At 36.5% G+C, this 13,001-nt stretch overlaps 2 protein-coding genes across 6 annotated transcripts; both read left to right on the forward strand.

The window, feature by feature from the left end:
- The first annotated feature begins 335 nt into the window (after positions 1-335).
- LOC104107034 (triacylglycerol lipase OBL1) lies at positions 336-4,118 on the forward strand. Its single transcript, XM_009615717.4, has 5 exons — positions 336-872; positions 1,795-2,030; positions 2,136-2,169; positions 2,461-3,245; positions 3,692-4,118. Exons 1-5 carry the CDS (start codon positions 467-469, stop codon positions 3,947-3,949), a joined length of 1,719 nt encoding a protein of 572 aa, XP_009614012.1. The 5' UTR covers positions 336-466; the 3' UTR covers positions 3,950-4,118.
- A 707-nt stretch (positions 4,119-4,825) lies between these two features.
- Positions 4,826-12,409, forward strand: LOC104107035 (15-cis-phytoene desaturase, chloroplastic/chromoplastic). Of its 5 annotated transcripts, none has more exons than XM_070197864.1 (16): positions 4,826-4,966; positions 5,133-5,176; positions 5,543-5,794; positions 5,883-6,015; positions 6,808-6,896; positions 7,546-7,603; positions 7,828-7,983; positions 8,286-8,434; positions 8,599-8,718; positions 8,883-9,096; positions 9,191-9,293; positions 9,564-9,611; positions 10,515-10,560; positions 11,323-11,510; positions 11,615-11,777; positions 12,219-12,409. In XM_070197864.1, exons 3-16 carry the CDS (start codon positions 5,573-5,575, stop codon positions 12,276-12,278), a joined length of 1,749 nt encoding a protein of 582 aa, XP_070053965.1. In that variant the 5' UTR covers positions 4,826-4,966; positions 5,133-5,176; positions 5,543-5,572; the 3' UTR covers positions 12,279-12,409. The 5 variants fall into 5 exon arrangements, with proteins under 5 accessions (XP_070053965.1, XP_070053966.1, XP_009614013.1 ...); XM_070197865.1 differs by having other exon boundaries at positions 5,569-5,794; XM_009615718.4 differs by lacking the exon at positions 4,826-4,966 and having other exon boundaries at positions 4,970-5,176.
- The last annotated feature ends 592 nt before the right edge of the window (positions 12,410-13,001 follow it).

Genomic DNA, 13,001 nt, shown 5'->3' on the forward strand with positions numbered 1-13,001 from the left:
CACGTTTACCCGCCGGTGTGGGTCAAAAGTTGCAAATGTGGGTTGCTACGAAATGTTAGCCCAAAAAAGTTTTATAGCCCAAATATTGAAAGATTCTTTTTGGATAAATTTATGGTCCACAATCTAGGACGGACAAACAATTTTAGATAGGAATTTTGACAAGTGTGACGGTTGAGAATGACGATAGGGACCTCAACCACAATCTGGTACTCCATTCCTGACATAGCCATATGTATCAACATTCGTTCCCATGCTTTGGTACACGTGACACCTGACTTTTTCTTTGTTCTCAGAAACTTGTTATAAATTCAAACTTATCCTAACCAAGCACTAATTAATTCAATACTGGCTTTACATATCTCCAAGCCATTCATTAATTAATCTTTAAGGTAGTACAAAATTCCAATAAGTAGTTCCAAACAGTACTAAAAGGGAGGTGAGTGGGACTAAGGTTATTATTATAGAAATGGCCAGTACTAAAATTGATGACAAAGTCAGTATTCCTGGTCCAGTTACTGGGACTGGGAATTCACGCTTCTTAATTGTGAGCCACGAAAATGGAGGAATTTGGGACCTCGTACGCTTCGGCGTATGGGGCAACAAAGAAAGCGGTGATAAATTTCTTCATTATTCCGCCGGCGGTGGACTCCTTGAGGAACATTTAGTGCGTTCCGACGATAGTGGCGGCGGCGACGACAGAGGTGGCGAGGTGCCTGATCATAGATGGGTTATATTTGTGTCCATTATAGTGAGGAAATTAATCGCCATTTTCGGTAAACCAATGGAGTGGACTGGCTATCTCGTGGAGTTCTTCCTCAACCTTTTCTCTCTCAATGGCAATTTTCTTGGTCTTCTTTACAATATCTTGCATGGTAATACTAACAGTTTCTTACTTTTTTTAAAACTTTTATATGTATATATATATGTGCACATTCATGTATGCATGTATATTTTGTATTATTATACTTGGAACGGTTTTGGTTGTATGAGTTAGTTGGGAATTAAGGATGTTGATTCATAAGTTATATATCAGTCACATGTTCCATAAGGTGCTGATTTTGCTGTGGATGATTTAAAAGTAGCTCTTTTGTTCCGCATTTTGGAAAGGCATTCTTATAAAAGTGATATTCTTGCCATTTGGAAGATGCTCATGATTGATTTGAATATTCACTTTCGAAATTAAGGAACAAAAGTATATTTCCTGTAACAATCTGCCGTTATTTCAATGCTTCCATATTTCCCCCTGCTATGCACTACCCTCTAGTTACCATCACTTGACACTTCAGCTACTAAATGATGATTGAAAGTGAGGTAAAACTGAGGACAGACTTATATTTAAGTTAAATTTTTTCCAACAGAATACGTGAGAGCAGTTCTAAAAAGTGAAAAACGTGAGTCTCATGACTTTTCTGAGTTTGTTAATCTAGATCAGAGTTCTCCTTTCAAGAAAGTGAACATCTATTTTGAACTAACATAAAGTTTGAGTAATTTGGTACGGCAAGGATTTAGCCAAAAGTTGCTGCTCTAAAAATTTCTGTCATTTGCGTGGAAAATGATTATGAATTGTCTGTATATGAGCATGGTGAGTATCATAGAAATGTTTATTTCGCATCAAATGCTTGTGTTTCTACATTTGCATTACTGAATATGATTATATGCCTACTGAGTGCTGACTCAAAACATTGTTTGGTGTTTCCGGTACTGGGAAGACGAATTGTGTCCATTGCCATTAAGACCTGAGTTTTGTATTTTCTATATTTATCGATTCATGAATGAAATGTTTCGTGGAAACAGGTAAGGTAGTGATGCCACATAGAGGCTCTGAAACGTTTATAAGTGCTATTGGGCATCTAGATGGGCGAATAAACCTATACAAGAGCGAGACATTGACCAAGGAAATTGGAGAACCTGATTTCTGGCAGAAAATTGGAATAGGACACCGAGACCTTATGGACCTCTGTATGATGGCTTCAAAGTTGGCTTACGAGAATGAAAAGGTCGTCCGGAATGTTGTAAATCTTCACTGGAAGGTTATGTTATAATTCGTTTTTTCCTTTTCTTTTCATTTTGATTGTTCTTTTACTCTAACTGATGGGCTGCAATAAGCTTAATACTTTCACTGCTTTCCATAACAGATGCATTTTGTGGATTTCTACAATTGCTGGAATGGTGAGAATTCTACCTTTAGCTTGCCTTTCAGTCATATAAACTTACACATCCTCTTCCAGGGGGTACTTAATCGATTACGACTGGCAAGTTGCCAGCTTTCAAGGGGAAAATAAAATTCCATTGCAAACTCGCCTTCCTTCCCTTTTATTTGTGCATCACTTTTAGTGATTTATTTTCTGCATATATCAAAGCAAATTTTGACTCCTTTGCTTCGTCTTTGTTGTCAATAGTTATGGCATTTTCTGATTGGCTGGACTATTTGCTTTTGTTCCTCTGTACTTTCTGAAACAGATTTCGAGAAAGAGATGTCCACCCAGGTTTTTCTATTATGCGATAAGCCAAAAGATGCAAACTTGATATTAGTTAGCTTCAGGGGCACAGAGCCATTTGATGCTGATGACTGGATCACCGATTTTGACTACTCTTGGTACGAGATTCCAAAACTGGGGAAAGTACACATGGGATTCTTGGAAGCCTTAGGTTTAGGGAACAGAACAAATGCCTCCACATTTCATGAACAACTGTTCGTGAATAATCTAAAGTTCGCCAATTTAGAAAATGTTCATGCAACTATTCCTCCTTCAGAAAGTTCTAAATCTTCTACCTCATTCAGTGATTCTGATGCACACACGGGGTCAGATCTGTCCTCTGACTCAGAACGGCCTACTGATACTCGCAAAAAGAAATTCAGGCTAGAAATTCCAGAGAGGACTGCATACTATGTTGTTAGAAGTAAACTGAAAAGGCTACTCAAAGAGCACAAGAATGCAAAGTTTGTTGTTACAGGCCATAGCTTGGGTGGAGCATTAGCTATATTATTCCCGGCAGTCCTAGTACTGCATGAAGAGGTGGATGTCATGGAACGATTATTGGGAATATACACATATGGGCAGCCAAGGGTTGGGAATAGGCAGTTAGGAAGGTTTATGGAAGCCCATTTGGAACATCCAGTACCGAAGTACTTCAGGGTTGTTTATTGCAATGATCTTGTTCCAAGATTACCTTATGATAATAAAACATTCCTTTTTAAACACTTCGGGATTTGCCAGTACTACAACAGCTTATACATTGAGCAGGTAATGTTTCGATGCCCTATTCTTCCTGCATTTATCTTTTCTCGATATTTCTCTTCAAAGCTCTGTTGTTCTTTTAGAAATGTCAATAGGCATGCAATGTTGAAGAGACTAAGTAAATTTAAGTGTGTTCTCTCTAAAAGTGGTCACACACTTCGACGTTGTATTATAGCAGGCAGAGGTCTCACCGCCTCCCATTATAAAAATTGATTGTACAGGGGCGCGCTGAAGAGACTAAGTAAACAAAATGTGTTCTCTCTAACAACTTAAACTTTTAGATGAGGTGGTAACACTCTTCAACATGCAACATAGTTTCCTCTAATATGCATTCAAACTTCTCAGATGATGCAAGTTTTCTCTAATATGCAGTCAGCTTCATTAATCATAGTGTTCATTGTGAAGATGAATGTGTGTGCTGTGTATTGATATCTTTTCCTTGTTATGCATAGAATATCAATGAAGAACCAAACCCGAACTATTTTGGGATGAGATTTCTGGTACCACTGTATCTGAATGCTGGTTGGGAGTTAATCAGAAGCTTTACAATGGGTTACATGTATGGATCCGAGTATGAAGAATGTTGGGAATCAGTGATGCTTCGCGCGTTAGGACTTTTTCTTCCTGGTATTTCTGCCCACAGCCCAGTTGATTATGTGAACTCCATCAGACTTGGAAAGGCGAGAAGTACACAGATGTCATCCTTTTAGAAAGCTTTTTGTCACAAATAGTGGTTTTATAGCTGGACAATATCATGCATTCCTTATGAGGCTTATGCAGTATGTGTCCTGTTTGATTTTTGAAGGTTTGCTTTTAGTGTTTATGTATTGACAATAAACTTATTTCAGTTCTTTTATTAAGAGATGGATTTGCATAAAAGATATTGTTCCTCTGGTAATCGTATTAAACTTGTTATGTCTTCAGTGAGGCGAATAGATATAAGATTGTTAGATGGTGTTAATAATTTGGTGACATTGCAATTTGCAAAACTGTAAAAGGATTTTTGCTTTACTATTTTGTCTATGTTGACTATATCCCGTGAACTATGAAAATGAAACAAGCAAGTAACACTCTATATATTGTTTCCTTGCTAGAACACTCATTCAACTTTTCTTTTTCACCCGAGAGAAAAAAATATTCACTATATTTAAAGTCGGTATTATTCGTAAGAACAAATTATAATCTCGAAAAGAGTAAATTGCACGTGGTAAAAAAATTGTAAGATTTTAAATAGTCTCTATAAATTAGGTACAAACTTAGGCATAAAAAAAAGGTTGATATAAATTACCTTTTATATAAAAAATGTAATTTACAGAAGAAACAATTACTACTACTACTACTAAAAAACATGGGTCAGGTTGGATTACGTGGATCCTCTATGACCCAGTAACCCATGTGGGAGATGGGAGCAAAGTGGTCAAATATTTTAGAAGGAATGAGCAAAGCAAAAAAGACATAAAAAGAGATTTTATCCACCAAGTGTGGCTATGGTAGGAATAGCCAATGGGGGGACATTTTTGGAGTCTAGCCAAAACATAAAGGCCAAAACATAAAGAGTTACTACGGCAAATTGAGTTGGAGTAAGAATTAAAAGAAGATACTACTGTAGTAACATATTTCCAGCTAATAGCAAACAAATGACCCATTAACGGAAGTGGCCAAACCACCAAAAGCAGGCATCTCCACCAAATATTAGTTTTTTATATACAAAAGATTCAACACAAACAGTTGAGTACTTCTTTAATCCTTCCTAATTCTTTGTCAGGGGTATCTTTTTGTGGGTAACGGCCAAACCACCACAAATTTCCAGTTCCCACTTTTAACTCTTTAACTTCAATTCAACTAGTTTATTTCCTTTTGCTTCCTACAACTATAACATAATCTTGGTTTCAGAATCCACAACTTGAAATACAACTCCTAGGCGGTTTCATTCCGAGGTAAGAAATGATTTTGCTTTTCTTTGGTTACATCAGCTGAATGCTTTACTTGAGAAAAGCTTTCTCTTTTTTTCCTTTCTTTGATGTGTACCGCCCGTTTATGATCTTGGTATTTGCTCTTTTTTGTACTCGTCCGGACTTTAACTTGATTTTGTGGGTGAAGTATTAAAACAAGTTTTATATGGACTGTAAAAGCTAGAATCTTTTTTACTTTTGCATATAAATTTGTATAATAAATGCTTATGAACCTGCATATAAATTTGTATAATAAATGCATATGGCCATTTGAAAAAGAAAAGGAATTCCACATAGTATTTAGATTCACAAGTGGGACAATCTTCTTACACTGAAATATCTTTATGTCAGGCTTAATTTACCGCTATTTTGCTCAGTAAAATGCCCCAAATTGGACTTGTTTCTGCCGTTAATTTGAGAGTCCAAGGTAATTCAGCTTATCTTTGGAGCTCGAGGTCTTCGTTGGGAACTGAAAGTCAAGATGGTCGCTTGCAAAGGAATTTGTTATGTTTTGGTAGTAGCGATTCCATGGGGCATAAGTTAAGGATTCGTACTCCCAGTGCCACGACCAGAAGATTGACAAAGGACTTTAATCCTTTAAAGGTTTGTTTTGAATGCGAAAGTGTGATGATGGATTTATGGTCATGGGCATATATTCTCTAAAATAAGAGAAGTATATCTTGCCATTCAGGTAGTCTGCATTGATTATCCAAGACCAGAGCTAGACAATACAGTTAACTATTTGGAGGCGGCGTTATTATCATCATCATTTCGTACTTCCTCACGCCCAACTAAACCATTGGAGATTGTTATTGCTGGTGCAGGTGATTTTTTCCGGTCATCTATATTTGTAGTCTTCATTTCTCTTTCTTCGGAAGGAAGATCATTCTATTAGTTGTATTATCACTAGAATATTTACCTGGGCATTCTTTTCTGATTAACTGTTTTGGACCGCAAAATTTTAGGTTCTTACTTCTTCGCCATTTTGCAACTAATCAGCAAGTCCCAGCTGATTAGATTAGGAGCGGTTTGAAAATTCGTTTGTTTTGATCTATTTTTGCCGTCACTCCATTTATATACATATCTATTCTCTCTTATCATCTGAGCCATGATAAGCAGGTGAACGTGCTGTCTATTGGGTGGCATGTCCAAAGGATCATTCTGAAATATTGGAGGCTAATGAATCAATATCTTGTGCAAGATTGATCTCACTATACCTATAATCAGAGTACTTAGAGTTCCAAAAATTTCAAAACCAATTGAAAAGTCAAACGAGTTACATATAGGGGTTGCACTCTTCTAAGGCTTGCAATCTGTGAGAAAAAGATGAGAAGGAGATCTTCATATTTCATCTTTACTAGTCTGGACCACTGACCGGTTAGCAGTTTTCAACGTGTTCTTCAACTTGGCTTGCAAAATACTGTGCCGGTCATTTCTCTTGTATTGTCATCAACTGGTTGATTATCTGAGTACCTAAAGAAAGAATGTTATATGCATGATTCATTCTGCTGTACTATAAAAGATATAATAAAGAATGCTAGCCGAGGTACTACATAGCCTTTTCCGATAAATAGAAGCTGTAACATGATTCTAATTCATTTTTTTTGCAATATCAGGTTTGGGTGGTTTGTCTACAGCAAAATATCTGGCAGATGCTGGTCACAAACCGATATTGCTGGAGGCAAGAGATGTCCTAGGTGGAAAGGTGAAGAAGATCCAGTCTTTCCTTTAATTTTATTCCTTTTTCTTTTGTGTCCTTCCCTATTGATAGTCCCTTTTCAGGAAGGCTTCTGTTTGTTTTATTTAAAATCATTTTTCATACTCTTTAAACATTCAGTTGCTCAAACAATTGCAAGGGTGTTCACTATTCCTATTCGTGACTGTCGTCTTTTCTCTCAGTTCAGTTTTATTCCCTCTCTCTCTCTCTCTCTCTCTCTCTCTCTCTCTATATATATATATATATATATATATATATATATATATATATATATATATCTGTTTTTGGAGGAAATTGATATGTCCTAAAATTTTCCAGCTTTACTACTAATAAAGTTGGTTGTCGAAAAATTATACAGCATATTAGGTAAAAGATATGGAAAGTATATTATTATCATTCTCTATTATTTTATGATTCAGTCAATTTTACCCGTCCTGTTGGGTGTATTTCTCGTATAAATACAGTCTTATCTGTGAGATGCTATGTGAATTAGCTGTTGTTTTCAGTATAGAACACTATCTTAGTCTGTTTTATCTTACTGAAGCAGTCACCAAGAATCTAGCTGTATAGGCTAAAATATTGAATTAGCATTAATCTTTATCTGTTCTGCACCTGAATACTTATACCTCCCTTTTAGGTAGCTGCATGGAAAGATGATGATGGAGATTGGTATGAGACTGGGTTGCATATATTCTGTAAGTTTGACTCCTCAAGAATGCGTACTTTAATCTTCTAATACAGTCATAGCAATTTCTTTCAAGATCTTTTTTGTCCATTAATCAGATAGCAATCCCTGTTTGTCTTTTGTTTTTTGCAAATAACCAATTTTTGTCAGTCGATCTGTATTCTGCCTTGCCTCTCTTTTTTCATCTGTTAATTTCGTATGGTGACTCATACAAGTTGGTGCATCTCCTTTAAGTTGGGGCTTACCCAAATATGCAGAACCTGTTTGGAGAACTAGGGATTAACGATCGATTGCAGTGGAAGGAACATTCAATGATATTTGCGATGCCTAACAAGCCAGGGGAATTCAGCCGCTTTGATTTTCCTGAAGCTCTTCCTGCGCCATTAAATGGTAAGTACTTAATCATGAGTAAATTTTTTCCCTTCTGTATTGAATATTGATTATGCAAACTTCCCCAGTAAGGTATGAAATTGATTAGTCCATTAATACCTCTGGCGCATTGCTAACATTAAAAGAACATAAAGGTTCATTACGTCTTGATCAGAATTTCTGCATGTAGCTAAAGTGATTGAGTGTATGTACAAATTTTTACACATTGCAAGCATAAGCCAGTTATTGTTATCTCTTATTTTCATTTCTCTAGCTGTATCTCTTATTCTCATTTCTCTATCTATGTGTTATTACTTCTACAGGAATTTTGGCCATATTAAAGAACAATGAAATGCTTACATGGCCCGAAAAAGTCAAATTTGCTATTGGACTCTTGCCAGCAATGCTTGGAGGGCAATCTTATGTTGAAGCTCAAGACGGTTTAAGTGTTAAGGACTGGATGAGAAAGCAAGTGCGTGATCATTTTATCTTACTCTTTTAGCTCATAACCTTGAAGACATAGTTGACTTGCAAGTTGTTGATTTAACATGTTAGAAATGTCTACCTACCTTTCCTTTTCTAACAACATACATCTTGCAAAACTCATCAGCAGCTATTTGCTTAATTGCTTTTCAGGGTGTGCCTGATAGGGTGACAGATGAGGTGTTCATTGCCATGTCAAAGGCACTTAACTTCATAAACCCTGACGAGCTTTCGATGCAGTGCATTTTGATTGCTTTGAACAGATTTCTTCAGGTTAGAATCCTGATCCACCCTCAAAACAAAAAGAGAGAAAGGGATATAGTCCTACCAAAGCTGTAAATCATGTTTGGGACCTGACATATTGGTGCAGGAAACTTATGAGTGAACTTGTCCACTCAGTTTAACTTTTCTGATATATTTGAATTATCAATTTGCAGGAGAAACATGGTTCAAAAATGGCCTTTTTAGATGGTAACCCTCCTGAGAGACTTTGCATGCCGATTGTTGAACATATTGAGTCAAAAGGTGGCCAAGTCAGACTAAACTCACGAATAAAAAAGATTGAGCTCAATGAGGATGGAAGTGTCAAATGTTTTATACTGAATAATGGCAGTACAATTAAAGGAGATGCTTTTGTGTTTGCCACTCCAGGTATAATATCCATTATACTAGTATCGATGCTTCCAGTTTTCACATTTTTAATATGAATTTATAAATTTTTGCTGGCTTTTGATTATCCGATTAGTGGATATCTTCAAGCTTCTTTTGCCTGAAGACTGGAAAGAGATCCCATATTTCCAAAAGTTGGAGAAGCTAGTGGGAGTTCCTGTGATAAATGTCCATATATGGTTAGTGATGAAAATTTTACTTGTCAGTGTTTGTTCTTCCTCTAGCATATCTATGTATGTGCGTGTAAATGTCTATACGTACATAAACATGTAGTCCTCTGTTTTTGTGTTACTTTCCATTGAATGAGGAACTTATGGATGTACGCTTTTCCAAAACTTTGATTGGACACATTGCTTTGTGTTTTCAACTTTGATGAGCAGAACTACCATTGTTTAGCTATTAGTGGTTGAGATTCCTATTGAAAAGATTTGTATAAATTTAATTTGCAGGTTTGACAGAAAACTGAAGAACACATCTGATAATCTGCTCTTCAGCAGGTTCATTTTTGATCAATTTTATTGTTCCAGAGCAGTTTCTGCGTGTCCATGACTACATTCTCATATTAGCTCCTCCCCCTCTCCCCCCCTTCCCCGGTCTCTTATTAAATACAACATCGGGTAAATTGTGGCTCTTCCTCCTCTCGTGAACATTTGAAAGGAATTTTTTTTGCCAATTCTGGTAGGTAGTAGTTTTCAAAATCTTTTATGAGCCCTTACAATGTGTTTAGTACTCTACCGTAGTGTTTTAATCAATGAGCCAAAGGGGAAAAACTAATAAAAGTGTATAAAATTTCTTCCTGTATTAGTCCAATTCTTTTTCAACTTATATTATTAATATTATTTATCTTTTGGATTGAAATGGATTTTGTATATCTAATATAAACGAAGATGTTCTCTTCCGCTTACATGATTTTTCACCATAGATAAATGCTCCTATAAGGTCAGTTATTCTGTCTAAATATCACACACTTCAACTGCTGAGATATTTTGTTCTTTGCATCCAGGAATACATTTGGCATCATTAGACAGGAATCCAATGAAGATATATTATCAATTTCCTGCAAGTTTCCTTGTCACTAGAAACATTAGATCCATATCATGTAAATAGCCTTTGTTAAATAGAAGGTCGATGAAATTTGGGAACCCCATCTCTAATCGTTTGTTCAGTCAAGGACAGAGCTGACATGTTATGATGACCATTTCTCCAAGGCATTTATAATGGACTGGAGTATCCATGCCATTTTTCATCAGCTATATGTTGATTATGCTCCCCTACTTTTTAAATGGCACCATTGATGGTGGAGCAAGATTATAGATCTCCTTTTTTTATCTCAAGAAATTGTGTTGTTCCTGATACTTGTATGGGTTCCCTTGCTCAATCTCTCTTTTATTTTCATGCAGAAGTCCACTGCTCAGTGTGTATGCTGACATGTCTGTTACATGTAAGGTAGTGACTCATCTGTAGCATTCATATTGTTCTATTCTGTTGTGTATGAGTTGCTGGTAAATTGCATAATGCTTCTTGAATTTATGTACGAGTTGCTGCTATTGTAATCCTCATTTAGGGATGCATAATGATATAGGCTTTGTATGTTTGGACTATGAATAGTCAGGACACTGCTCCTGTTTGTGCACAAGGGTCCTACACGAAGCAACTTTCGAAGGAGAAGTAAAGGAAGTTTGATGAAACTTAGGCGGGGAAAGTAGTTTCTTTTAGCTACTTTTTGAAAAATTTGAAGGAAGAAAATTCATATATTAGACATTTGGATTTCTTTTGGTGGAAGGAGAAAAAGGGTAGGGCCTAAGTCTGCCCCTCGTTGCATTTCTTACTTGCCCCAAAAGAGTGGGGGGGGGGGGGGGGGCTTACTTCAGTGGTACCTGCAGTGTTTGGGGAGAGCCGATAAGCCTACGTCTCAATTTTATTGGTATGAAAATGCAAAATATAAAGCAGTGGTTACCAAAAAGTTAGAGAAGTTGACATGGAATGTTTGGTTCATGATAGAACATCGGATCAATTGTCTATAGAAATGAGAACATCAAGAAAGGTGCAGAAGTGGGGAAAGAGTGGCTGAATGATATGCATATGGGAGTGAGTGGGGAGTAAAATTATTTCCTCTGTTGGGTACAGTCAAGAATGGATGACAACTTAGCCCGCTATATCCGTTCATGTGTTCTTTAGGGCCCTCTGATATAACTGGTCTCTCTGCAGGAATATTACAACCCCAATCAGTCTATGTTGGAATTGGTATTTGCACCTGCAGAAGAGTGGATAAATCGCAGTGACTCAGAAATTATTGATGCTACAATGAAGGAACTAGCAAAACTTTTCCCTGATGAAATTTCGGCAGATCAGAGCAAAGCAAAAATATTGAAGTATCATGTTGTCAAAACTCCAAGGTCAGTAATCATTTTGCTTCCATAGTTGTGTAATAAGCGAGAATTACAGTCCACATGAATCTATTCCTATTCTGAATCCTGATTAATCTGCTTTTTTCTCTCAGGTCTGTTTATAAAACTGTGCCAGGTTGTGAACCCTGTCGGCCCTTGCAAAGATCTCCTATTGAGGGGTTTTATTTAGCTGGTGACTACACGAAACAGAAGTACTTGGCTTCAATGGAAGGTGCTGTCTTATCAGGAAAGCTTTGTGCCCAAGCTATTGTACAGGTTAGCTCTCACTTTTTTTTTCTTTCCATTGATAGTGTATTTGATTATATTTTGTCATCTTTGCTGCGGTAGAGAATTTTAGAAGCATTTCTCAGACATTAGTTGGCAGTATATGTTTCTGCAAGCCTGTTTCGATGAATTTGGTGAGAGGACCGGGGTTGTCAAGTAGTACAGCTTTACTTCTGGCAGACTTTCCTTCTCTCAACTTATACCTGCGAGAGAAATGGACGTCAAGTATGCCTTTTACTTATAATTGCTTATTCTGTGTCAACTTATAGTTCTCCAACCAATATAATGTTGAACCAAAAAACAAAATTGTGCACACAGATTGCAGAGTTACTCAGGATATCTGCACTTTTGGAGCCTCAGTAGTAGCATGATAAAATGCAGAGGGTTGTGTTTTTTCATTCTTTATTAAACCTTTATTTCTATATTTTGCAGGATTACGAGTTACTTCTTGGCCGGAGCCAGAAGAAGTTGGCAGAAGCAAGCGTAGTTTAGCATAGTGAACTAAAGTGTTGCTTCTGAATACTAAATTTAAGATGAAGGCGGCCACACTGAATTAGCGTTGTACACAACATATACAAGCACAGTACAACATTGAACCCAAATACGAGAAATGTTACACAAAATATGTGCTGCTTTCCCTCCGATTTAGTTGGCAAGTTACTAATTATAGGTATACTAGCAATACCTATAAGACATTAAGCTTCACGTCTTAAAACATCAAAAACCGCTTTTAGAGTAAGTATCCAACTGACAACCATGCAAAATACAAAACTGAAACAAAGAACCAAATGGAACTACTAAATTTTAAATGGGAAGAGTCAATGATTTTTTTTTTAATTTGGTCAAATATTAAATATTGCTCATCGAATGTGTTTGCAAGTATGGGATGCATATGAATTTGCAAAAAGTGTAAATGCTGATTTTGGAGCGATGGCTGAATGCATTGAAATTACGTAAAAATAATAATTAGATTTTCTATGTACAACTTAATATCTAAGCAAACTAGATCATATAATATGTACAACTATGTATCATTAGTCAACAGCTGCTCACTTGCAACGATAGGATCAGGTAGCTTTTGTTATACTCTTTTGCACATACACTGTATTCAGATAAAAAATGCAAATAGATGTACGAAACAATCTACGAAAAGGAATGTTCTTGGAAGAAAGGCTCTCCCCAATACTTATCGTATCTTCACTCTGTTGGTTCACT

Source organism: Nicotiana tomentosiformis, chromosome 3, assembly GCF_000390325.3.
Source record: "Nicotiana tomentosiformis chromosome 3, ASM39032v3, whole genome shotgun sequence".
Taxonomy (NCBI): Eukaryota; Viridiplantae; Streptophyta; class Magnoliopsida; order Solanales; family Solanaceae; genus Nicotiana; species Nicotiana tomentosiformis.

Coding starts and splice junctions, on each gene's coding strand:
- LOC104107034 (XM_009615717.4), top strand. CDS start 467: ATGGCCAGTACTAAAATTGATGACAAAGTCAGTATTCCTGGTCCAGTT. Junction 2,031..2,135: donor TTGTAAATCTTCACTGGAAG/GTTATGTTATAA, acceptor TTTCCATAACAG/ATGCATTTTGTGGATTTCTA. Junction 2,170..2,460: donor TTTCTACAATTGCTGGAATG/GTGAGAATTCTA, acceptor TTTCTGAAACAG/ATTTCGAGAAAGAGATGTCC.
- LOC104107035 (XM_070197864.1), top strand. CDS start 5,573: ATGCCCCAAATTGGACTTGTTTCTGCCGTTAATTTGAGAGTCCAAGGT. Junction 8,435..8,598: donor AGGACTGGATGAGAAAGCAA/GTGCGTGATCAT, acceptor ATTGCTTTTCAG/GGTGTGCCTGATAGGGTGAC. Junction 9,097..9,190: donor TTTTGTGTTTGCCACTCCAG/GTATAATATCCA, acceptor TTATCCGATTAG/TGGATATCTTCAAGCTTCTT.